General features: G+C 42.0%; 1 protein-coding gene across 50 annotated transcripts in view; it reads right to left on the minus strand.

The window, feature by feature from the left end:
* LOC110983131 (rho GTPase-activating protein 5-like) overlaps positions 1-26,892 on the minus strand; it is an 85,920-nt gene that overhangs the window by 51,378 nt on the left and 7,650 nt on the right. For all 50 annotated transcript variants that reach the window (XM_087131377.1, XM_087131372.1, XM_087131369.1 and 47 more), the window contains exons 2-8: positions 13,175-14,123; positions 10,684-11,347; positions 8,745-8,960; positions 6,058-6,351; positions 2,115-2,267; positions 1,382-1,490; positions 284-407 (exon numbers count right to left, since the gene is read on the minus strand). In XM_087131377.1, the coding sequence (XP_086987503.1) occupies positions 284-407; positions 1,382-1,490; positions 2,115-2,267; positions 6,058-6,351; positions 8,745-8,960; positions 10,684-11,347; positions 13,175-13,577 (1,963 nt within the window). In that variant the 5' untranslated portion in view covers positions 13,578-14,123. The remainder of the gene's footprint in view (positions 1-283; positions 408-1,381; positions 1,491-2,114; positions 2,268-6,057; positions 6,352-8,744; positions 8,961-10,683; positions 11,348-13,174; positions 14,124-26,892) is intronic.

Consider the following 26,892-nt stretch of genomic DNA (forward strand, 5'->3'; position numbering starts at 1 on the left):
AATGATTCCCAAAATCCATTACAGGTACGAGAACGGGAAGCATGGAGATTTGGTTGTGAAAGCACGGATTGGGAAGGCGAATCAAAAGATGAGTGCAACGCCGTGCACTGCTCACCTTTTCCCACAATGTGCTACACACTTATCCCGAGTTCAGCCCTCCAACAACACTTCAGCAGGATTGAGAATTGTTCCTCATTTTTTCATATTCGACCGACAAAGAGACACCACTGGATTTGAATCTGGGCCAACAAACATGTAAGTCACATGTCTTCACACCACTCACCTTGGGGTGTGAAGTCCACGGTTTGCAGGCTGTTCTGAGGTCTCTCAACATCACCGTCGATGGGTCGCAGCTCCAGGGAGTAAATCACATTGTCCAATGTATATTCCTCCTGGACGGACTGGGCCTGTGCAAAATTAAACAAGAATGATTCAAATCACTCAGCCGCAACAAGGTGTGGGGAAAAAAGCTTTATTCTAATCCCTAGCGGATCAATGGGATGGGGGCCATGTCTCCCCCCCCCAAAAAAAACCAGAAACAAAGATAAGAAAACTACATGTATTTACTGAAAAGAATAAAAATGGGTCTATTTTATTTCCCTTCCTTAAAAAGAAGTACAGGCACAAAGCTTCAAAACTGAGCCTCACCCCTCAGAATAGCCCTAAAAGGTATAAAATGTGACCTGTCACCACAAAATGAGCCGAAAGTCAGAATTTTCAAACACTGGTACATTGGTATTGTTTCAACATTTCAGGCCAGGCACGAATAATGCAATCATCAAAATTACTGAGAAAATGACATTTTTTAATATGTGATGCTGCGAAATATTTGGAAGTTAATCGGAGATGGGTTACTCTTTCCAAATAATACAAAACCCCCCAACTGACCTCCATTTCAATATGACCTTTGAACCCTATAAAAAGGAAAGAGCGGGATGCGACTCAGGCAGCGTTCTACATTCTTGCACCTTCCTGATTGTTATCACTAACATCACGATCATTAACCCTCCTATGGTTTTACAGCACAAATGTGCACAAATGCCCACAGTCACTGGTGAGCCTGTAGTTTCTATATGGAACTCAAACATGCACAGGTTCAGTGTGTACACAGTAGATTGCCAGCACAAAATGACCCAGGGTCTTTTGTGCAGTCCTCTTCACTGCATTTGGTTTACTGCACAGTTATGCACATGAAACAGTGAAGCACAGTTGTTGGGCAGCACAAAAGTGCAATCTGATATTCCTGTGAGGGACTGTTGGTGCAGTGCACAACACAACACAGCTGTGCTATTTGAGGTGTTCACCAAATGACCCAAAGAGTGACTTCCACATAGGAGGGTTAATGGCAATACAGGACAGGTGGTATTTGGTAATGACTCACCCTGATCTCGTTGGCCAACTCGTCGGCTAGGCCGTTCTCTCCCAGGATGACCAGGTTGAGCTTGGAGCTCGGTTCGGACCACCGGTCCTGCTGGTCCTTCTCTGTGCACCTGGGATCCAGTTTGAGGAAACAAGGCAAACCATCAAGTTCAGTCCTGGTTGATTTTACACATTTGACATCACTCTTTGTTTACATTCCCGCTTTCATGTGGGTCGGGTCCACTATTCATCAACTGCCAAGTTAGACTTGTCAGTTGCACACCCTGGCTCTTGTACATGTATATATGGTGATTGGCCTTTGTATGTTACCAAGAAATGAAAAGGCCGAATTTGCATAATCACCAGCTTCACAATAGTCCCCACTTTGAAAAGAGGCAACGGGAATGTGGAAGCGTGAGTAGAGCCGCATGCCACCCAACAATCAGCCTTTTCACTGTGTAAATCAAACCTTCGTGGTCAAGTGAGACTGGAATTCTCGGAGTCGGCTTTCAGAAAATAGTCAAGGCGTCAAGGGGTTAATAAACATGCACTGTAGCTCAAGTCTGCTCCGGGAACCCTCACAGATGTTTGTAAAATTATACTGAAATCGGAGGACGGAGGGCTGTTACAGTTAGGAACTTCAACCCTCTGGAATGAACAGTTTGCTTCACTGTGTTTAACATGTTCTCTAGCATGTAAAGTTCCTTTTTCAAGAGAGTACATGTACACATTTCCCACTGGGGCACTGCACTTACCAGGGCACTCGTTGCTCCAGCAAAGTGTTGATCAGCGCGTCCATGCATCGGTGCTGGAAGGGGCAGGTTTGCTGACAAGGGTTGTCCACGAAGGCGACATGCTTCATCAGTAGTAGCCTCCGATCGTGGGTGAGACCATCTAGGTTCTTGTACCTGTGAAAGAAAAAAATCACAACTTAGTTAAGTAAAATATGGTTGTAGCGTAGTTGTGGTATGTACTGGGAAAAGAGGGCGTGCTTGTAAATGAAATTGACGGTCCTTTTGGTATCAACTCAGCGCACAGGTGTGCAAGTATGCGGGCTTGGTGCTGAGCACGCCGAGTACGCGCAATGAATATATTCCAGAATGCATGCAAGAACCTGGTTGTAACCACTTGTCCTTCTTTTGCCAATTGGGGGTGCACTTCAGCTCGGGGTGGATTCAAAATGCTTCTACACTTACATTGTTCGTATTGCTACAGGGCTGTATACCAACAGGACCAGCAAAGTTCTGACCTTGTTTTGACCTTGTCCGCACTATCATGACCAAATCTTGCAACTTTTCCTCTTGACACTGCTACACGAACATGTACGTGACAAGTCTTTACAAAAAAAGGCTTCACTCTTGTGTAACTATTTTGCAAAGAAAAGAGACTGCAGGCATTTCAACCAATTCCTGACTGCCTGGCTACGCCGTCTTGTAAATCAATCCTATCGGCCTATTGCTATTTGACATCAACGCTTACACCCATGGTTTTTTTTCTAATTTCATAGCTGCTGCAATTACGTTCTGCACACTGTACATCTACACCAAAACTGAAATCGAAAATAAGCCTCCAACCACTCTAATTCTTTAAAATGTATTGGAGGGGAGTTCCACAGAAACATTGGTATAATTACCGAGACAAGTACATGTACTGTTTTTTGCGGTACCAGCATTAACCCTAACCCTCCTCAATCCTTCATCTGTTGGAGGATTGAGGAGTGTTAGGGTTAAGCCCTTTCGGGTAACTAGTGCGGTGCCGCTAAAAAAAACAGCGGTACCAGAGTAAATACTGCCTTCAACAATTATGAAACGCTCCCTTACTCCAGAAATTAGGGGTCCAAAAGTGCGACATTTTTGTGTCCCTGTTACATCTGATCTTTGTTTTTCGACTTGGAAACATCACTGAAATCGGTTTCAAACTACTCCTATTTGTTTGGCAGGTAATTTGCATTAAGACATCACTCCTGGAAATTAGAAAATGTGTTCTGAACTTACCAAATCATATGTCAGATGCGACAGGGACACACAAAAAAAATGGACCCCTAATTTCTGGAATCACCCGTGTACTTGTAGAGCTCATTTACTGTTAATCTGCCTGGGACTTGATGCCCCTTAAGAGATTGCCTATAAGGTCCGTCCTATGTCAGTGGTGACATTTGGAGGATTCTTCTACGAGAAAACTGGAAAAATGGAAGCTGTAAGTAAAACACTGAATAAATATTTCTCACAAAGACTTTGAGCAGTGTCTGACATTCTAATATTTAACATTCTAAACGAAAAAGGAAAGGGTTAAAAAAGTTGGGAAGCAAAGATAATTCCCCACGATAACTTTCGCTGTATATAAAACTTCATCAACCTTGACGAGTTCCTCATTAATGACTGAGTAAAAAAAGAAATAACAAAGATCACATCTGAAAATGTGATAAAGAAAGCGGGATGTTGGTTTAGAAAATAAATATGTTGACAGTTTCAAGCCAGTGCAAACACAGACGCCGAAACTCATTTTTCACATCCGGAGACAGGATTTTCATGAAAAGGGGAAAAAAAATTCCAACGCGTTTAGCACAGGTTTGAAAAGTAAACAGAGAAAGCAAACTATCTGAAAGCAAAACCAACCACGTTAAGGACAAAATGAGGATTCAATTACTCCAAACAAAACACAGCAACCGAAAGCAAACACAAAGATATTGCTGAAACAAAACTGAACCTTACCGTAGAGCAATGCGCATGGCATACAGTTACATACAATGTACACGTACATGTACAATGTATTTAGTAAACACTATTATAGGGTTTGCAAGGTTTTCTTTCTGAGTGGAAAAAAAGGTGACTGATCTCTCTTTCATACCGGATGGATAGAAAGGGGAAGAGTCAATACACCATATCAATTTAAAACGGTTTGAGAGTGGACGGCCGATACCAGCTCCCCGATGTATTGAAGTTGACAAACTACGGGTAGCCAAAATTAAAACAAGGGAATTGTAGAGTTATTTTTCCAATAACTATGTGACCACAGAAAGTGACACGTCATCAGAAAACCCATTTGAAAACTGACCTGATATGTCACGCCGAAAACAAACAGCGAAAAGATGAGATTTGCTACATGTACATGAAGATACACGTACAATTTAAGCAGTTGGTTTTATTTGTCGATCGAAAGGAACCTTTTGGTAACAAAATACTACATGTAGTTTCTCAGTGTTGATTATTTTGTGTGCCAAACTACACCACAAGAATAAATAAAAAGTGGGCAAATAACCCATCTCGCCACAGCAGAGCAAGTTAAGTTTGTTGTAATACGCAAATTTCATGTGCTCCGTGACTTCATAACTCATAGGGGACTCCTGTTTAATTACTCAAAATCCAGACAACTTTTTAAAATTTATTCTCCGACAAGTGTCCAAGAAAACAACTGCGCCACGCGGGCGCGGCTTGCCGTGGTGAGCACGTGCTCACGATCGCACTGCATGGACCAGACGGCCCAGCTGAGGAAATCCCTACTATAGACTACAACAGCACACTCCACATGGTGAGTTGGTCCCGACTGGCCCCAAGCGCAGCCTGCATAATGGACTCTTCGCTGCGTAATAGTCGTGCGCATGGGGCCAGTGTGCAGCATTTCCCTGCACCATGCTTCTCATTTTTGCAAGTTTCTGCATAATTTTTGGAACCTTTCGCACCGCTTTCGCAAAATTTCCACACTGTTTTCGCACCGTTTATTCCTCCATGTTTTTGCAAATGTTTCACGCCGTGTTTGCAAAAATATGCACCGTTTTCGCACGATGTTCGCACTGTTTTCACACTTCATTCGCCCCTTTTGCATACGATTCACTGTGAATTTGCTGGGAATTCGCAGGGGGGTAAAAGTTGTGGTCAAAATGCAAAATGCAAATTCCTTTCGCATTGTTTCCCATTCCTTTTCGTAGCGTTAACTTTCAAATGCAATGTACTGTATGGCATCTCGAGCGCAGAAAGTCAAACGATAAGTCAGGCAGTGCCAACAAAAAATCAAACTATACCGGACAGAGCCCAATCCGCCTCAAGCACAAGCCCCCCTCATATTGGTCGGCAGTGTTCATTTCCTTGGTAGTGATGTGACCATACATTTCCAAGTCATTTGTGAATCAGTGAATTGAGTGAGATTCAGTTCCAACCAAAGGAGCCTCCATTGCCACAAAAATTGCCCCTTTTTTGGTCCAGCTCGAGACTCGTATCAAAGTATTTCTTTTCACCAAGCCATTTGCGAGTTAAATTTGAATAAAATCTGGTGCACTGAGTTATCCGACTGCACGTAAACATAACAATTTAAATTCCCCAGACTAAAGACACTCTTGCTATACCTCGTGATTTGGGGCAAGCTTTTGCATAGCGACCACCATCTCTGGAATAGACTGGTTCCTTTGTGCCCTTCTTATCCATTGAGAACAGTGTATTGTTGCAAGGCGTCTCCTATGTAACTAAGTAAAAACTTGCCCTGAATCACGAGGTACAGCAACAGTGGTTTTGGCAAGGAGAATTCCAGTTGTTATGTTCACATGAATTTCAAAAACTCAGAGTAGCAGATTTGGGACTAAGTTCACTCGCAAAAGGCTTATTTGAGCACTCTACTGGTAGGCCAGTATTTGGAGATCGATATAAGAGATGAAGCCCAAGAAGGAGATGGATCGGAGTACTGGAATACTTCCGGCAAAACTCTTACCTCTCTTCCTTCTGGAGATTGTGCTGGATGATGGCCTCCATGTGAGCGTTGACATTCTCCATGTCAAAGTCTTCAAACGTCTCGATGTGCTCCAGGAGCAGCTCCACAAAGTCCTTCTTGGCCTGCTCGGTGATCTCCTGCTGGTGGGCGTTGTAGATCTCCTTGCGCTCCTCGGCCGAGAGGTAGCGGTAACTCTCCTCGTCCACCAGGTGGGTCAAGGTTTCTTCCAGCTGGCGGCCTGGGAGCACCACGTCGCTCAGAGCGTGCAGGAGCTTCCCAAAGTCCACCTTCATCCTGGACGAGAGACAACGCGTACGCACATAAACCTGTCTGTGCTAAAAGGTCCTTTTCGATGAAATTGCAACATCCAAAATTGTAAAATGGTCTGATTCCCAACTCATGAATATGAAATCACGATTATGTTGGTGCAGAACCGGACTAATAATTTAGGTGTCCCATTTTTTCTTGTCCCTGTCACATCTGATCTGTGATCAGAACACATTCTCCAATTTCCAAGAGTGATGAATTAAACTAATGCAAATTACATGTGCCCGCCAAAGACAAATAAGTTGAAATCGATTAAAATGACATTTCCATGTCAAATTAAACAGGTCAGGTGTAACAAGGACACAAAAATGTCACAATTTTTTTTTTTAGCTTGCCCGGTCGGGCAGGCCATGCCATAAATTTGCTAGCCCGATTTGGATCAATACTTACCAAAGATTTCTCAGAATCCATGACTATTATGATCATTTAACTTACGGTAGGCCTACTACATACTAGTCTTGGGCCAAGACGGCAGAACTTGATAGCGGACTCAATCGTGCATAAAATAAGCTGCACTCGCCGATTTTCCATTGCGTCCTCTCGTGACTTCATTTCACCAATCGATGGCTCGTCCTACCGTCTTGGGAATCTCCTACAACCTGTTTATATTTTTCTTTAGTTCCCTCTGGATTTCCGGAGGAACCAATCAACGCCTGGGAAAATTCCACTTGAATTTATACGTGATGAATACGGGTCAGTGACCTGCATCACATGACCTATCACACGATACAATGTACATGTGTAACCGTTGCAACGAGACGCTGAGCAAAGTACCGGTACTGTCACCGTTGGTAATGGCCGCGGTCGATTCATTGGAACAAGGAGCGAAGAAATAAGCCTGTGAAAGATTTCCTACAACAAAACTGAAGAAATAACAAGCTGACGCTATTGATGCGAACCCTCTCCAACGCTCCCACGGTCTGTTTTGTATCCTATTTCGCATCCTAAAGTCAACTGTGAATATTCACATTAAACTACTTCTTTGCATACAAAGGCAACGCTTCAGTTGTAGGATATTCCCCCGACAGGAGAACGAGCCGTCGATTGGTGAAACAAAGTCACACGAGGGCACAATAGAAATCAGCGCGCGCAGCATATATTATGCTCGATAGAGTTCTGCCGTCTTGGCCCAAGACGAACTACATACATGCAGTCTTTTATAAGGCCAAAAAAAATATTTGTGCTTCTGATTATATACCTTTCAAAAATAGGGTCGATAGGTTGGAATTTTTTTTTGTTTTTTGGGGTCAGTTCTTTGTGCTGATTGAATGGCACAAACGGAGACAACAGCTTCCAAAATTATTGTACAAAGCGATGAACACCAGTCTTAATCTACGCAAAAATTTCCACAGTAGACAATTCACACAGTGCTACTCAGGCAAGCATGACGGCAAACTGGCCGACAACGCTGGCGTATCGCATGGTGAGCATACATGATGCATCCAGACCAGCGGGCGATAAACCTTGTGCTGCGGCAGGAAATATATTGAAACACGCTTGCTTCAAGTACAACACAACCCCAAATGAAACTCATGAACACAGAAAATACAAATAAGAGACCAAATTGCATGTGTGTACGGCCGATGAAGAGTAATCGACCGGAACGCACAGCACATGTATAGACTGGTTCTGGTTGCTACATTTCCATCAGCTTTTCTGACTTGCCCCAATGGGCACAGCTAGTCAGGGTTTTAATTGCCCGAATGAAAATTGTATTGCCCCGGGCTAGCGGACAGGCAATTTGCTGCGGCCTGCAATTTTAGACCCCAAAGTTATTGAATGACCCAATTCAAAGTCAAAAAAACAGTTACTGCGAGGTTGCCTGCAAAATATCATTAGTTATTATGCTGGCGACGGCTAAATATCCATTGCCTTATTAACCCTAACTGCCCAAAACCTGCCATACTCCAACAGCAGGTTTTGGCAGGTTTTGGCAGGTTTGGTACCGTACCGTAGGAACCTGCTGTTGAATTTTGTGAGACTTGGGATGAAAGGCCCAGGGAGATGGTGTTGGATTCTGTGTGAGTTGGGACACACAGGAGTGATTGTGTGCAGTGTCTGACTTGCTGTACCAATTGTTGGACTATGCTTGATTTTGTCAGGTTTGGTACTGTTCAATGCAAGTCATCCTATACTGCATAGACCCATCCATACCATATCACTCAAACTCCAACAGGCTCATTCTGTTGGAGTTTATCAGGTTTGGTGCAGTAACCTGCATGTACAAGTACATAGACAAGTACATGAACCTGTTGGATTTTGTGAGGTTCAGTATGCTTCCTAGTGCAAGAGCCTAGGGGGTTAGGGTTAATGTCCTTTTTTCATTAATTGTTGTAAAATGAGCCCTTAGGTATTCCTACCGTTCCCTCTTGAGCGCCTCTTTAAGTCGGCTGTCATGAGCCTTGAAGACCTTCTCGCAGTCGGCCGCGTTGGTCTTGAGGAAGTCCACGGCGATCTGCTGCCTGTCACTGTCCAGGTAGTCACCGGTCCGCCACGACTCATACTCCGGGAGCCGGATGAACCACTTGTCAAAGTTGGGGTGGTTAAAAATAATCTCCTGGCAAGCACGCCAGTCCCTGGGGTCAGGAGAACCACAAGGCAAACATCAGAAGTCTTCAAAGGGTCCTAGTGGTGAAGTTTTCTTACTCAAAATTTCTGTACAAGATTTCACTCTTCTCTTCTGCGCAAACTGTATTTGACAGCTCTTTGGGCTGCATGTAAATGCTGTTCCGAGAAAATTGCACTGTGTTAAACATCATGCTTTTCCGGACAACTGACACTTCTGGTCCAATGATATCAATCAGGAAGAGCAATAATACTTTGATATTTCTCTTAAAATTGTAAAAATAGAATTAAAAGCAATTCAAAGAAAGAGTTGCTAATTGGTTTTGGCTGTTTACAAGTACATGTTTTATATACATGAGTCATCAAAAATAAATGAAATTTCAGCCTGCGAAATGGAGGAAAGTCAAGCATTTGATTTCTTCCTAGGATGACATCACACCATAAATACGGACATCCTCATGAGTGCAAAAAGTGCAGAAGCACCAAATACCCCATAAAATAACAAACCGAAAATTAAAAACCAGGGGCTGCTTAAGCACAAAATTTGCTTAAGCGCAAAAGAACCTTGCTTAAAAAAACAAAGGTTACCAGCTCAATATCTATGTGATTGTCCTGCTAACCAAAAGACAGGTGAATACCATGCCAAAACAATATACATATACATCCATGGAATTTTGGCTGGTAACCTTATTTACCAAGGAAGGTTTTTTCACGCTTAAGCAAATTCTGTGCTTAAGCAGCTCTATGAAATTGGCCCCAGATTACTGGAAACACGAGGGTACAATTCAAGTGCTGTGTTGCACAGAACCTTCAAGTGATTTTTGCTGAAAGTCAGCCTTGAATGTGTCCCAACAACACAAGTTATTGCTGGTACAGAAGTGGGCAAAATGTTAGACTGCGATCATATCTTTCATTGATTTGAATTTTTTTTTTTTGCCCTACCCGACGTGTATTTTAAAACTTTATACTCGGTGTATGCCCCCGAAGGCTTGTGGCATCCTTGAAATAGTTGTTCGTATCCGCTGCTACATCTGATTGGAACCAGCCAGCCGACACCAGCAAGCTCGGTGGTCCAGTAGTTAAGACGTCTGCACTAGTGAGCAGGTCATGGGTTCGAGTCCCACCCGAGTACGCTTGTGGTTTTTTCCACAAGCCTTTGGGGGGCACACACTGAGTACACAGTGTTAAAATACACGTCGGGCAGGGCGAAACTCCAAAATTAATTTGAAACATCCTTGAAACATCTCTTTCATGTCACTTCTGCAGGCTCTATGGGTTACTGTCAGTCTGTGAGCACATAAGTGCTGATCAGGAACCATTTTTTTTCTCATGGACGGGGGAGGGCATACTGGGAGGGGATTAAAGGTTTTTAGGGGGGGTGCGAACAATTGTCCCTTTTGTAAGTGACCTTCTATGGCCTTTCTAAGGGGTGGGGCTACATTTTGGGACAGTTGACATGTTTTGGTAAGGAAGTGAAATGAAATACACCAAATGAAATCATTATCAATAAACTCGTTATTCCTCTCCCCCCAAAAATGACACCCCCCCCAATCTGCCAATCAGAGCACAGTTATGATATACATGTTTAAGACCTTGTGAGGAACATCTGTTCTGTGACTCGAAGGACCGATGCCCAGCAATACGTTGCTCATTTATTCCTAGGTCTCAAAGAGCTTTGCCCTGTAGCGATGTTGTACTCCCCCCCCCTTCCATGCGTTAAATTTGTACACGGACCTTCCGCCGATGCTTTGCAGATCTGGGAGCATGTCTTGGAGGGCTAGCGGCAGGGTCTCCAGGCACTGCTGCTTCTTCCGCTGCTGCTGGGCCTCCTTCAACTTCTTGATGTGGCTCTTGAACTTCTTGGCGGCGATCTCCGAGCCAATATAGCGCAGGTAGGTCAGGTAGTTGTCCTCGTCGGCAAGCTCCTTCTTGGTGCGGTTCCAGACGGCGTGGTAGTCGGTGACGGAGCGGGCAAGCAGCCCCATGTAGGCGTCCTCCACCTTGTCCAGGACCTCCTTCTGCTTCTTGATGCCGTTGACGAAGGGCACCTCCATCGGCCGCTTCTTGTTCTTGTCGATCAGGTTGACCAGGGTCAGGAAGGCGAAGTCCACGTTGACGTTCTCGAACGCCGACGTCTCCACCAATGTGACTTTCTTCTTGTCGCGGATAGCCTTGACCTCCTCGTAGGCTGTGCTCTCCGGCTCCTCACACTTTGTCGCCACCAGCACGCACGGCTTCTTGGACTTCTGCAGCGGAGAAGAGAGGAGCTCCGTGATGAACGAGGACTGCTTGTTCAGTGGGCGGTTCTGAACGTGGCTGACATCGTAGACGACGATAAAACCGTCCACTACAAACTTCCCATCCGCCATAATCTTTCTGTCGTAGTTTCGTTCATCTCCTACCAACATAAAAATAAACACGAAACAAAATGTACACCATCAACGAAGATATTTACAATATGAATTTAAATGCCCACCTCTGAAAGTCCACACTTACATGTACTGGTACAAGTATAATGAAGAAGGAAATGAGCCTGAAATTAAATCTGAAATAAAATACGTGTACATGTGTCTGATTTAAACAATGCTTTATGGCCTGTATGGAAATTAAACATGTACACGTGCAAACATGTACATGCACCTGTTGAATCATACAAAATAAATGCAAAATTTCTCCATGCACCCAAGACAAAGTTGTGCTTTTATGTTGAAGACAAAGGGATGTCCACGGGTACACTGCCTGAAGTTACCGGTTCATGTACATATACACATATGTACATACATGTGCAAACATGTGGGTGAGCATGTACACTATACGTGTACTTTATGTATACATGTACTATAAGTTGCATTATAAGAGGCAACATCCCTGCATGGTAGTAAACGACTAACCAATGTCCCGCAACACTGATTTCATTCACTGCGGTATGTTCATTTCATTTCCCCAATAAATCAGGGCTAATGGGCCCAAATCCCCACACCCAGATGTTTTCCACATTTCTTTTAATATTAACGTCTTCCCTCGCTAGCAGGTGTCTGTCTCCAGATACAATGTACACGTTCATAGGGACGAGGGGGTTGGGCTGTGAGGTTTCATCACCGTTGTCTCCAAGGTGCTCCCACAAAGATCAATGCTGAAAAGCATTTCTACACGAACGCTGTCCAAATCTTGTAGCAAAAGGTTCGTTGGTTGCATTCAGTGCACATGTACATGTAACACAATGTTGACAATTAACTAAACTCACACATGTACATGTGCACTGGTACATGTACATGTATATGTACACTGCAAACGGAAAAGGCTGGAAGTTTGTGTCCATGCTAAAAACAAGTCTACAACACTCTCCAGACAGCATCCCGGTTTATTCACAGGTCCCTGTTTAGTTTGACATGTAGGAAAAACAAGGAAATGATGTTCATAATGCACATTACCATTACACGTACATGTACATGTACCACACACATGTATGGTACATGTACTGTACATGCACATAAATTGTCCATGTAGATTGTATATGACACTATGAGTGCGGCCATAAATGCACATGTACATGTATACAATACAATTACATGTACATGTAAGTGTGCAGTGAAAGGAATGTCCTACAATACTCCGTTACTCTGACAGACCTTGAAGGGGGACACATCCCATGCTCCCCCCCCCTCCTTCGTTAAACCAATGTAGATTTTGTTTTTTGTTTGGGGGTTTCTTAATTTGAGTATCAGTGTTGGTTGGATAGTCAGGATGAGTTTTGTGAGGCCCGGAATGCCCTTCTATCAAACATTTCCTCAAGTTGACATTCACTCAAAATGCAAATCACAGCAAGTAAATGGCAAACTTGAAACGTGGTCTCTTCATGGCGACCTCTTGGTGGCGCACTTCACTGTGAATCACCCTTATTTTATGCCAGTTGTTCTTTAAAATTTTGACTCCGACCTTTTCCTGTACCTGTTGCATCTGAAAGTTTGGAAGACATTTTGTTAATTCCGAGAGCGATTGAGTAATGCTAATAATCTGCTAAACGAAAAAAAATAGTTTGGGGTTGATTTCAATGATACATGTATATCCCTGGTCGATTACACAGGTCAGGTTTAACAAGGACAGAAAATGTCATTCATCGGACCCAAAGTTTATAGAATGATGAGTATAATATTTCCCCCATAAAAAATCTGTTTTGCTGATGTCAACCTGGAAATTGATTTTAACTTCCCTTATATGTACTTACCAAGCTGGTCTTTACAAATATACATGAGTTTCTCGGCTGATGTGAGGCTCGTCTTACACCTCTTCCTGTAATCTTTGTCGCCATGGCCTCTTAGGGGTTGAAAAGACTGGTCATCAATGAACTCGGTCAGCTCCACGACGCTGCAGGTCACCTGTGATCCGTCGTCCAGGTTCTTGGTCACCTCCCCCCAGTAGAGGAAGTGGTCGTTGTTGATGACCTGGCCGCTGAAGTCAATCTGACTGATGATGGAGATGTGGTCCTTGTAGAAGTGGTCAGCGTGGGGCCGGACAAAGCGGTTGCAGAGGCAGGACTTCCCCACGCCGGCCGCACCTTTGGTGCGCTCGTCACCAGACAGGCCCACCACCGCAATGTGGAAGACGCGTTCCACAGGTTTCTTCGACATGGTCAGTTCAATGGAGTGTAGCTGGGATTATAGAAAGCCCCGTTCACTGAGGTGATTCACCTACCACAGGGTCCTTTACACAAGTTGTCTGACAGGAACCATATTCACAAGGTTCTGCACTTTGCAAAGAGTCAGTGTAAGAAAGTTAAAGAGCTTTACAAATAACACAAGAGGGTGACGAAGCTAAGTTTCGATTCTGAAGCATTCCAAAGTTGATGGAAGATTCCACGAACATATACATATAAGAATCTATGACTCTCCAAAGTGACTCGTGGTGGAGATAGAGGGACTATTGCCTGCCGGTATTTTGCACAAGTGGGCCAGTGCAGGGAGCACTGTTCGGATCTCGGTATTTCTCTCACTTGCATTCAATGCAAGGTCTTACTCTGCCTGTCTACGAAGCTGGACTTTGATCTACAGTACATGAAAGTCGTCGGGCTGCGCGACATCAGTTGAAGCCCAGACGTGCTCGGTAGCTAACTTCTCCCAAACGACGCACGTCAGTTATTCTCCAGAGTGAGTTTCTTGTCATTTCACAGCCATGATCTGAAGAAAAATACACGTACAAGGAAAGAAACATATATTCTATTAGTGAAATTTGCTAAAGTATACCGCTAAATGCCAATAAACGACACAAAGTGCATACTGTGCGTGTGCGTGCCAATGCCTTTTCCAATAAATACTTATTGACAAAATTGTACATTTACCTACATGTACATATGTATACATGAATGAGCAATGATTTACTGTGTGTATTCATTGAGTTTCAATGCTGTTACTAGCAGCGTTACTCAATACCCAGTGCCGATACCGGCAACTTGTAAGAAATTAATTTCCTCAATTAAACACCGCCGAATTTGGCATGACCACATTTCCACTACAACCAATAGCAGGAAACAGATTCATTTTCCTTTTTTGGAATTTGTTTCTATTAATATTTACAACCAAAAACAGGAAACAGATTATTATCTTTTGCCAAGTTACTTTTTTAATACATACATGTACACTCATGCTTCATGTTTTACATGTACATGTGAAGACAACTTTTGCTATCAAGAAAACAGTTATGACAATATACATTACATGAACATGCGCATGTTCTGAACATTACAAACAACAAGTCCCGAGAATCCCAATTTCTTGAATTCTAGTTTTGTTTTTCTACTCCTCATATAACAAAAGTCCTGGTGGTAACAGAGAAATGGATCTGGTCCCTTGAACATGTTGAACTTACATGTACCGGTTCATGTACATGTAGTTAGGCCAAGAATTGACAGTACTCATTCACATGTGCAAATGCTGACTAGACTCAAAACACAGGCATGTACATACTGTCCCGTACAGTGCTGGGAATTCGGTTTTAAAGGATAATTGTTCATTTTTATACAAAAACACGTACATACATGTACATGGCTCACTCTTCCTATTGCATTCCTCACATAAGTCATGCCAGTAGTAGTAATTTCACCCAGCCAGGAAGATGGTGAACACTCTCACGTCCATGTAACCAACTGGGGAAGACTTACTGTAGGTCACAATCATTTGATGGATTGTCGAAATTGCAATTCCATATGGAGCCCTAGTTTTACAAAGGTGGCTCCCTTTTTTTCCTTGCTGGTTTACTTTCCTAATTACCTTGTACTTCCTGACCACTGGATGTGTCAGCACAATGCACGATAGAAACAGCTGGCATACGGAAAAACTTAAAGTTGGACTTCCTGTGCTGAGGTGAGGGATTTTTCTTGGAAAGGGGGGAGGGCCTGTTCTCACGAACCATCAAAACATATCGAGAACTTAAATAGCCTTCTTTCTTTTGTGTCCATCAACCACTCAAATGGTCGGCCCGACTCGAGCAAAGCCTATTGCCGGCATTCTCGTTTGAGCTGCCATCGGATCTCCACGGCTGCACATTCATAAACTGTATTACAAGTACCAAATGACCACCATTTTCGTGCACTCTCTTCACGAGGAAGGTTTTAGAGGAAAGCACTATATTGTGTGCTGTGAAAACGATAAAAAAAAAAGTGACAACCCCTAGGTGTAATGCTTCACACTACCTTTGATAGACCCAAGCTGGGCAACCTGCATTAATTGATACATGCACACTGTACCCCTAAACCCCATTTCCAAAATTTCCGGCTTTTAAAACAACGTGGTGAAATGCACTGGTAGACAGCTCATAAATTCTCACTTGCCAAAATATCGGAAAGAAAACACGGCCAACAGACGGATAATCCAGACACAGTGCTGCCGCCCGTCAGTCTGGTTACTGCACTTACAAATGTAGAGTATGCTCTGTTTACTACATACACTGACATACATGCACGTCTACACATGTGCACCATACCCTACATGTACATGTACATGTTTGCACAGTGTACAGCGGTGTCAGCAACTTCACTCAACCGTGGAGATGGTGAATGGTGAACAAAATGGGGCAGACCTGGGTCACAATCATTTGGCAGACTGCAGGTTTCCCCTCCATTTCCCCTTAACAGTTTCCGAAACTTCAGGGGAAGCACCGGGGAGCAAATCAACCAATCTTGTCTTTGCTCAGGTTTAATACAAGCAATCGAGTTTCACACATATGGTGAATTTTGTTTTCCCAACTGAAAATAGGCCTACATGTACATGTACATGTCTGCTGTCCACTTAGACATTTCACATGCATGTGCACGACATGTATGCACTGATATCTTTACTGTAGAGTACAAAGTATGGAACATACCCAATATGTACAACACATGGAAATGTGCAATGTATATGTACATTTGTACACACGTACATGATGTATGGATACATGATAATAGATTTATGCACCTGCACAGCATAGTATATTATGTAGGCCTATATGTACATGTAATGTACATGTACTGTACATGTGTACATGTGCACAGTATGCACAGTAAGCATATATACAGTATACGAGTACGTATACAAATTACAATATGTACTGTGCATTTAACATGTTTAACATGCACAATATACATGTAAATGTACACTGCGTTTGAGTAAAGTTGCATCTGAACTGAAAGATTCAAGATTTCCAGGGCTCAGTAGCAAGGGGCCAATTTCATAGAGCTGCTTAGATACATAATTTGCTTGAGTGCAAAAATTCTTGCTTTTGTCATGCTTACCAAAAGACAGGTGAATACCAGTCCAAAACAACATACATCACATGGAGTTTTGGCTGGTATACTGATTTGTCGAGCAAGGTTTTTTTCACGCTTAAGCAAATTTTGTGCTTAAGCAGCTCTATGAAATTGGCTTTTTGCGAGTTAACTTTGACCCAAATCTGGTACACCGAGTTCTTTAAATTCACGTGAACATAACAACTTGAATTCTGCTTACTAAAACCACTGATGCTATACCTCGTGATTCTGGCAAGCTTTTGCTTAGTTACATAAGAGACGCCTTCCAACAATACACTGTTCTCAATGGTTAAGAAGGGCACAAAGGAGCCAGTCTATTCCAGAGATGGAGGTCGCTATGCAAAAGCTTGCCCCAAATCACGAGGTATAGCAACAGTGTCTTTAGTCTGAGGAATTCAAATTGTTATATTCATGTGCAGTCAGATAACTCAGTGCACCAGATTTTATTCATATTTAACTCGCAAATGGCTTATTGGCCCCAGGTCCTCATATTATACATGCCCTATATGTACCAGTTGAGAAAGTTACATGTAGATGTACACGTACCAATATGGACGGGTACAGTGCACATGTACATGTGATGTAATTTGTAGAATGCTTCAATACAATGTACATGTAAACTGTGCAGTGATACCGGTACCTTCTCTTGGCAAACTTGCTTTTTCCATGCTTCCGGAAAATCTGGTTTTGCCTCCAAAAAGACTAATGCTTTCATAATGACCTGATCAATGCAGCACAATTTGCCATAAAATGTATACTTACAGTACAAATGTACATGTACAGTACATGTATATATAGGCCTATGTGCTATCAAACAAGTCATGCATCACTGTACATGTACTTCTGTCTGGCTGGCAAAGGGAGGGTTTTATGGGCAAAGGTTGTGTTTCTACTGTACATGTACATGTGGGGATTGTGCACATGGTGTACATGTACATGTACTACGCATGTACATGCAATGTTTATCACACATGTACAGGTACATATCCATGTACATGTACATGTAGCTTGTGTGAACAGTGAATAGTCTCTTGGGTCTACATGTAACTGTCCATGCACTTTGATCTCACTTCACCTCATTATCACTGAATGCTACATGAAATACAAGCACAACCAAATGTGCCACATTCCTCAGACTGATAAACACAGGAGGCCCTCCCTTGGTCTGAGTGTACAGTGTACAAATATCTTGCAGGGAAGGTAAACACCACCTGTCCCTAAATCCCCTTGAAGTCCCACAACACCAAGGATTGTGTACAGTGTAGTTACTAATTCAATTTAATTGGACAATACAAGTTGGAGGGAAACCACCAGAGGGCTCCTGTTGCAGCTTCTGTGCATTTACTTGGGTGGCAGTCAGGGAGGTGTTTAAAATGTAACAAAGTCTTGTCAGCTAGCTTCTGTACAGTAATTTGTATTACACTGTATCACAATACTGTCTACATTGTATCCAATCTGCATGTAACTGCACAGTAGTCATTTCAGGATTAGATACTGTTTTTGAGCATCTGCCAATGCAGCTACAGAAATATGACTCAGAAAATCCTTCAAAGTTGAGCCATTTTTTTCAAATCACCTTTTCACATGTCTTTTTCACCCAATTCTAAAAAAAAATTACTGACGCACTGCCCATTAAAATTGGTTGAAATGCGGACTACTTTTCTCTGGGCACAAACTTACATGTGATTAGGAGATAAAAAGGTCACTTTGCCAAAGCAGAAATTCTCGAGCGTGAATGTACATGTACGTGTACATGTAAAAGTTACTACATATACACGCAGTGTGCACGCACAGTTTCTAGACATGTCACAGAGCTGTCAAGTCCCTTTACAACTCCAGTCACAAATTATTTCACAAGACGAGTCATAAGCCCTACAAGACAAAGGTGAGCGGTGCAAAAGGAATGCTGCCTCACAGTTCAATGGAAATTGGAATAGTCTGTGACTCTGCTTAAGACTTGTCATGGACTTGTGGGGACTTGTAATGAACTTGACTGTGTGTACATGAAGGTACAACACTGACACAGAGTGGGATGTCATACATTTCATGAAAAGAGCTACTGTACGTCCGTGGACATGTACGTGTAAGGTCACAATACTGGCCAACTTTCATGATGCAAAAAATGAACTTTAATTTATCAGATGATGTAACCATTTTCAAGCAATGTTTGCTTGAGATTATAGTTGTACATGTATTTGAGAGATAAATAAAGATAAATAATTCAGTGTAAATGCGAGTCTATAATTTTTATTCACGTTGGAGAGCAAATTTTAGTTCAAAATGGCGCCCAAAAATGGGACATTGCTTGAACAAAATTTAATGAACTCAACTACTTTACTTATAGCTCACGTATTTTATCACAATGGTCATATTTTTTGAGTTAAGCAATGAAGTAATATTTTGGCCCTTTACAAAAAAAAAAATAAATAAATCCACGCTCCAAAATGGCAGCTGAACCTGCGTTAACGTTCGTTTCACATCGTGTCCACCACACCATACCATGACGAAAAGGGCCAGAATCATCATTTACAAGCCTCACCCTTACCTGTAAAAGCCATTTTTATTCGAAATGAGCTTAATAAACATCGTGTAAAATGTGTGCTAGACCATAATTACCCTCGAGGATGAGAAAACATCAGCATATCGATCGCTATAATTTTCGTGTCCATTTTGTAACTAACGTAAAATGTCCACATGTTTTAACTGGTGATCAACGCAGTCTGACTAGTGGTCGTACACGTGCAATGGTACCCTGCATGGATGACCTAAAGGTCAATTGTTTTAGGCTCGAATACGTCTTTTCCGAGATAAAGCTATTTTAAGCACCGTGTCCACCGCGCGCCGCTTTCGCGTCTCTTTGTAACGAACGGAGAAAGTTGCTGCGCGCGACAGCTTTCCCTCCAACAATCAGGAAAAGAGCAGCCAATATCCGGAAAAAGAGCAGCCAAAAGGTTTGTATCAACTTAAATAGATTTTATTTTCTGTATTTTTTTGTGAAAAGATGGCATTGTAAAAGGGAAGATTTTAATGGATAGTCAATGGGTGATTTTTGGGCTTTGTAGCGGACCGCTTGGATGGTTTCGTGTGAATCGTGTCCATGTTTAACGAACGGAAGAAAAAAATAGTAAACATCTGAAGTCCCGCTTGAAATTGCAAAACGACAAATAATTTACGCTTTTTAAGCTAAAGTCCATCACAAAAATGAACAAACTTAAAGAATAGCCTTGCCAAGTTCAAGAAATCATCAGTGTTTCACGTTCGTTACACACCGGCACTTTCGACTTCGCCCAATTCGTATTAAAATTCGCCCCATTTGTCATCCAATAGTATGGGGGCGAGTTCGCAGTGAATTAAAAGTAAATGGAGCGAAGTTGATGTAACACTTAGGCAAGTGATGTTTACACAGATAGGGGAACTTGCCTTTGTGGAACCCCTGGGGTCTTGTTAGAGTTTTTTTTTTATGTTTCTACAAATCAAGCCACTGCCGGTTATGTTAAAAAATTGTTCTATTTGAATTTTATTTTTCTTCTATCTTATTTCAGAAGCCAGAAAGGAGAAAAAGATTCAATGGTTGGATAAGATTATATGTCTGTAGATTCACATGTCCTTGTGAAAGAAGCTTTAGTAGTAATTAAATCAAAGATTATTCGATTTCAACCATTCCTGTTGCCATTTCTGTAATTTCAGGACCCCACAAGAGCCTGCCGATCGCCAGCTCACTGCAGGGGATATAGTTGTCGTCGCATTTGAGGATGCATCCAGGTGCCATCAAGCGCATCATTAGTGATGAACTGGCAGTTATATACTGCATGGATCGTCCAAATAAAAATAAGCAAAGTTTTGTTTGGGAAAAAGATCTGACCGTTAACAGGAAATTCATTCTGTGTGTTGTTAATCCAAGTTCACTTATTCCAGATCCATCTTTGCGTTACTTTCACTTGGACAGCAAAGAAGTAGGTAAAATTAATGCACTATACAGTGTCTATGCTAATAAGTATTTTTAAACGTTTATTGCCAAAAGTAGTTTTGTCTAAGTATGTCATCAGAGGTTTGTCTAAGGTCTGTAGTCAAAAATTCATCAGTTTTTCAGCAAAGATGAGTCACCCAGGTGGCACGAACTGAATAAATTCAATGAAATTCATTTAATGAGATGTGCCATGTTCTTCAGATGGGATCGTCAGTGTATAGCCTCCACAATGAAATACAGTTTTTAAGAAACAAGATTAGAATGAAAAATAAAATAGTCATTGACTCAATTTACTTGTTCCTCAGAATTGTTTAATGTTGCAAATGGTGCACATTTAAATATACATACATGTACGTAAGTTCACAATGTCAAAGATTTCAACTTCTGTGAAGCTCATGTGCAACCTTCTTGCATGCATATAGGGCATCTAAAAATAGGCTGAAGTGGCTTATCAGATATGTAGATCACAGAGATGCTCCCAAGAAATGAAAAAGCATGTGCATGTATTAACACCTGCACATAGTAACATAGGCAATTTTCTGAAGGTGAGGCAACTGCCTTGAGGGCTCCAGTAAAGCAAGTCATAATAAACTTGTCACATGAAATGTTAGCTTTGATTCGAAATTTTTGGTGTCCGTGTCATTTTTGTAACTAACGTTAAACTACAGGACAAAGATCTTTGAAATTGAGGGTATCTGTTCTTTGGTTGTCAATGATAATGTCCTCTTTGAAGTACTTGCAAGCTTCGCAACCAGCTGTTTTCCTCAAGTCATCAAACTGCAAATCATTTAAAATTGTTGTGTGTGAAAAAGTACATTTTTTAACGTTAGTTACGGTGTCCACCTTATTAAGATATCGTAAAATTAGTAACAATTAACATTTTTTTTAAAGATGACCTTCAGAAAGGAGGAAAAGCTTAACCACAACAATACAACTCCACATTGTTTTTCTTTGACTTTTATTATTGCATGGTTGACTGCAAAGTGGACACCGTAACCAACGTTAACTTATGAGGTCCCCCTCTACAGAAAGCACTGCATGGAAGAAAATTTCTTGGGCCGATTATCTTCCCATTGCTATTTTCTGATAGAGGGTGGTCCATTGTCATAATTTAAAAGTAAATTAAACACCTTTCACTAGATTGAATTTTTACCTATGTGTCCCATTTTTGTTAGCCAGTATTGTGTCCTTACACGTACATGTATGTAGCCTATATGGCACATACCTGTACATGTACATACCGTCGGCACCAGTGGTACACAAGTTACATGGAGACAGCCTGACTTTCCAGTTTAGCAGAATCATTCTCTGGTTTCTCCAAGGCCAAAAATATACTGCACACCTTTAAATGAATGTGGCTGTCTACCCCACAGCTACATGTGGACAAATAGATGCCCCCCCCCGAACAAAATGGATTGGCAATCTACACAATTTCCTTATGAAATCTGATGGCGAAATCTATTTCCTCAAAATCCCTCAGAATGACATGTACATGTAGTTCTCTCATCACAGCCACAACCTCAAATTCAACAGGCTCATACAAGGCCGTGGTATCATACAGTACTGTGTTATATGTACAGTACATGTACACGATGTACATGAATACATGATGTGCACTCCCTATGATTGAAAGATGTACATTGTATACTTGTGGCGTATGTATACATTTCTTTCTGCAGTGTATATCATGAAAAAGGATGGATGTTTTCATTTGTGGTTCTCAAACAAAATCATGAACGCTGGCTTTGGCACACTGTGTGTATTCTAAGAGGATATCCTGTGCCCCTATCGCGCCAACGCATCGCGAGAGTCATCGTGTTGCCAACATAAATCAAAAGAAAGACAGATCAGCTCCATCCTGTTACATGTATAAAGCCGCACTGGAAGCTGGCCCATGCCCACACTTTGGATAACAAGAAAGGCGTCTATGCAATAATACCAAGTAACAATTGAAAACAATGTTTACTGTTCAGGATTTTTGAAGGGGAGAGAGCTTTTTTTTGGGAGGGAGATTTTTCTAGAACGGCAGATAGATTTGTATGACTATTCATCAACGTTCATGTACATGTAACTTGGACTTTGACAATAACAAGGAAATTCCAGTCTTGACAAGACTTTGCACAATGTTTTTCAATTTCCAATGGCATGGGTGTGAAGTGAAAAACGAGGAAATCAGCTGATCAGGGGAAAAGTTGCACGCCTGTCTTCTGCTGTTGTTACTTATGTGCTGGCACAAGTTCTAGCCTACATCTGGCAGGTTTTAAACATACTGTACATGTACATGTATATTGCACATGTAGCTGCATTAGCAGGTAAACAATTTGTAAACCACATAACCACACACATGCCACTAAAACTCCAACAGTATATGAAGATTTTGCCAGGTTTTGGCTGATTCTGTACTGTACATTATGAACTTCTTGTTCAACTTTCTTGGATTGACGGACACAGGCCTGGGGCAATAGTGTTGGATTTTGACTAGGAACATGGGGGTCGCTCCAAGGAGCAACTGTTAAGTGGTACTGTGAATTGCTGTTGGACTGTGCTTGATTTTGTCACACTTACATACATACATGTACATGCATGACTTTTATTAAGTGTGCAAGTCACCCAGTGGCGTAGCTAGGATTTTACTAGTGGGGGGCACAAAGGGGACATCAGCATCTTATGGGGGGCACCAGCTTTCAGTGGTGTGATTTTTTGGGGCAAGTTTTTGTTAGGCTTGTTCAATATCCATTCATCCATTTTTTTGAGGGGGGAGGCCCCTGGGGGAGGGGGGCACGTGCTCCCCAGGTCTCCCCCTTGGCTAAACCTCTGAAGTCATCCCTATACATGTACATGTAGTTTGTGCAGAAGCACCCCCTCATCGGGTAAAAAGTGCCATGCTGGTAGGGGGTTGGTATTGGTATTCAGGTTGGTAGCCAGCGCGACCACAAGGCATGAATTTCTCAGTCATTTTATGAACCAATGACGTGCAGTTCCAACCAAAGGAGCCTCCGTTGCTCGGAAAACTGTGCCCACTCTTAAAAGTCACGCTAAGGGCCAATAGAATCACAACTAATATTAATAATGATAAAAATGAACAGTCGGAATACAATGTGAACATGTGTGAATATTTCATTAAGCAATAACTTAAAAATACTGTTAGCGTAAAAACAAAAGGTCAAGGGTGAGCAACTACGTTTTTTTGTTGGCTTCAGGGGAAGAATCATCTCTTATTGTGCAACGTCATTTCCCCAATACAGGCACAGGATAGGTGGACAGAGCTGATGTTTATTTACTTTTGGAAAAAGTTAGAACTTTCCTACATGTAGGCCTACCGGTGCATGTAAATCCGGACTGGCAGCGTTGGGCAATAACAGTGTCGATCATGTTGATCAACCCTTTGTGGTTATGATGGCAAACTGATTCCCTTGCTAAATCTTCTTGTATCGTAAACACAGGACCTAAATTTGGTACCGGTACATGTGCACATTCAGCTGAAAAACAGCATGGCCATACAACCATTAATAAAAGTATACATGCACTACAAGTGCATGTACATGAAAATGTACATGTACATTTGCAACAATACTGTCAACACATGAAAGTGACCAAGCCACTTCTAAACGTACATGTGCATGTACATCCATCCTTACATACATGACATAAATATACTTGTGGGGTATTTCCTTTGTTCTTGTGTACACAACACGGAAAAAATTTCAAATCACTGCCATTTCAACCAAATTCAGTTTCCTGGGTTAAAATTTCGACCGTATGTCCCTTATATAAAACACTTCAATTTGCGACAGATGAATGGCACTTGAAAATGCCTCCTTTTTGAGTAAATTTGAAATATCTATTTCGTGAAATTCTTGTGGGGTACAACTTAAGTACCCCACAAGGATCAAAACTGGCCTTGTGGGGTACCTTCCATTGTTCCGGTACCCCACAAGGCACTATGTACAAGTGCATGTATTGCATGTAGGAACCATCAACATTTTCACCCACTTGTCCATTTTTGTCAGGAAGCCACACCGAGTGACACACATCAGGACAAATGCAACCTTGTTCCCACGGGTATGATCTTGCCACGCCATGCTGGTTCCTGCCGTGCCTCACGCGATCTAACCCCTGGTATTGTATAATTTAAGTATCCTTCTATTTGGGATATTCAAATTAGGACTTTAATCTGTGTGTGTACGCGCGACACAGATTCATGTGTGCGTGACGTGCAAGAGAATATGTGGGCGCAAGCACGCAGCTTTTGAAATACATGCGCGATTTACTTTACGTTCATGCTTTTTCATCCTGAACATGCTGAATAGCCAGTCAGCTTCATTTTTGCATTCTACACGACCAGGGACTAGCGAAGGAACGCGCACGCAGCCCATGGAATTGAGGTTGAAACAAATGGGTTCAGTTTCCTCCTTGTCACGTTAACAAGAACAAAAGTACTGAAATGTGGCCTTAGGAGTCCTTTTGTGGATTCCACGGTATCCACCCATGCATGCCGTGAGTGTACATGTACAGCTATCATTTACATGAATCTTTGCAAGATCCCTTCCACAGAGCAATATCTGCCAAATTAATCAGCAGTGAACCAGTGAGCTGCATAATACAGTGCAGTTCTTCCAGATTTCTTTCAATAATTGCAAAGTCTCAGAAATATGAGAGTGATACAGTATGGATTTCAAGCAGACCGATGCAAGTTTCCACTTGGAGTCAATAGCTGCTGAAAATCTCGGGTATCACTTTGCATCTCCCATTCATGATTACAAACTTGTAGGAGGTCTAGACTCCGACAACTAATTGCTGTGAATGCCAGCTATCATTTTTTTCTTGAAGGAATTCCTTTTTTAGTTTTAGCCATGTACGTGTACATGTACACGTACATGTATGTCCATGACTCCATTTACATGTATGATGCATGACAGTTCTCTCCCAGAATAGTACATGAGAGTACATGACATGTACATGTAGGCCTATGCTAGATAAAAATGTTAGACCGATGTTCACGAATAAATTTATGAGTGCATAAACATGTATTCCTCTGTTATGTTAATGGACTGTTTGCAATAAAAAACAAAAATGGCCAAGTCTGACATCCATTAAAACAATTTAAACACACTTCCCTTAAACCCTAACCCTCCTCAATCCTCCAAAATCCTTCGGGCAGTTTTGATTTGAAAGGCGTTTGGAGGATTGTCATGATTGAGAGTGAATGCCGAAAGTGCATTGCTGATTGCGAAGAATGCCACGAGCGAAGGTCCTGGGATAGACCTTGTGTTGTCCTTGCTCAGTCATGCATGAATTCAGCCAGATATTTCTTTTGAATCGCAATGCTCAAAAAATGCCATTCGCACTGCCTGGGAGGAATTGCCGGAGGATTTTGAAGGATTCAGGCCTAGGCACACCTCCAAGTAATATTTTCAAGAAAATTTAAAGGATTTAGGAGGATTGAGGCTGAATGCAATTTTTCATGTTGAAAATCAGAGGATTTTGGAGGATTGTGGATAGTTCCTAGTAAAAAGGCAGAGGGGGTTAGGGTTAACTCTGTTTTTGTACAATGTAACATTTGACTCCCACACCAATTAGTTCCAAAGCAATTATTTTGTTTGCTTTCTCATTGATCATAAACAAACAAGTCTTGTGTAACTGTTTTTGTTACTTAAAGTAACTCTTGGAAAAGATTTGCCCTTTTCAGAATACACATGTACTCTATACATGTTCATTTAGTTTCCCTAAAGGGGTCTTCACAGAGAGCAGCTCTGTATGCTGAGAACAGATTTGAAAAAAATGGAAGGCCCTGGAGACGGAGGATATGCAGATTATGCAAATTAACAAATTGAACAAGAGCAATCCTCATGTTTCATTGCCCTGAAAGCAGATTACGGCACTTGATTTAAATGTAAACTCATCCCAACTGTAAGCCACGGTATCTACACCTTCATATAATTCAACGGGGACAAAAAAAAAAAAACAATCTTGTCTGCTGGGTTTAGCAAGTGCACAACCCGACCCATCTGATACACGCACTTGAACTGTACGGCGCCAAAAATAACAGACCTTAAATCGCCCCTTGGGTGCAGGCTGCACACGAAACTCGGTAATATTCACCAGCGTGGGATATCGCCGCATGCACGCTTGGCTGCAATGATGAAATCCTAATCATTTTTTTTTCCCCTCGTTCAACACGGTACATGAGCACATG

Source organism: Acanthaster planci, linkage group LG21 (genome assembly GCF_054643075.1).
Source record: "Acanthaster planci isolate LZ-2023a linkage group LG21, COTS_SCS, whole genome shotgun sequence".
NCBI classification, from domain to species: domain Eukaryota; kingdom Metazoa; phylum Echinodermata; class Asteroidea; order Valvatida; family Acanthasteridae; genus Acanthaster; species Acanthaster planci.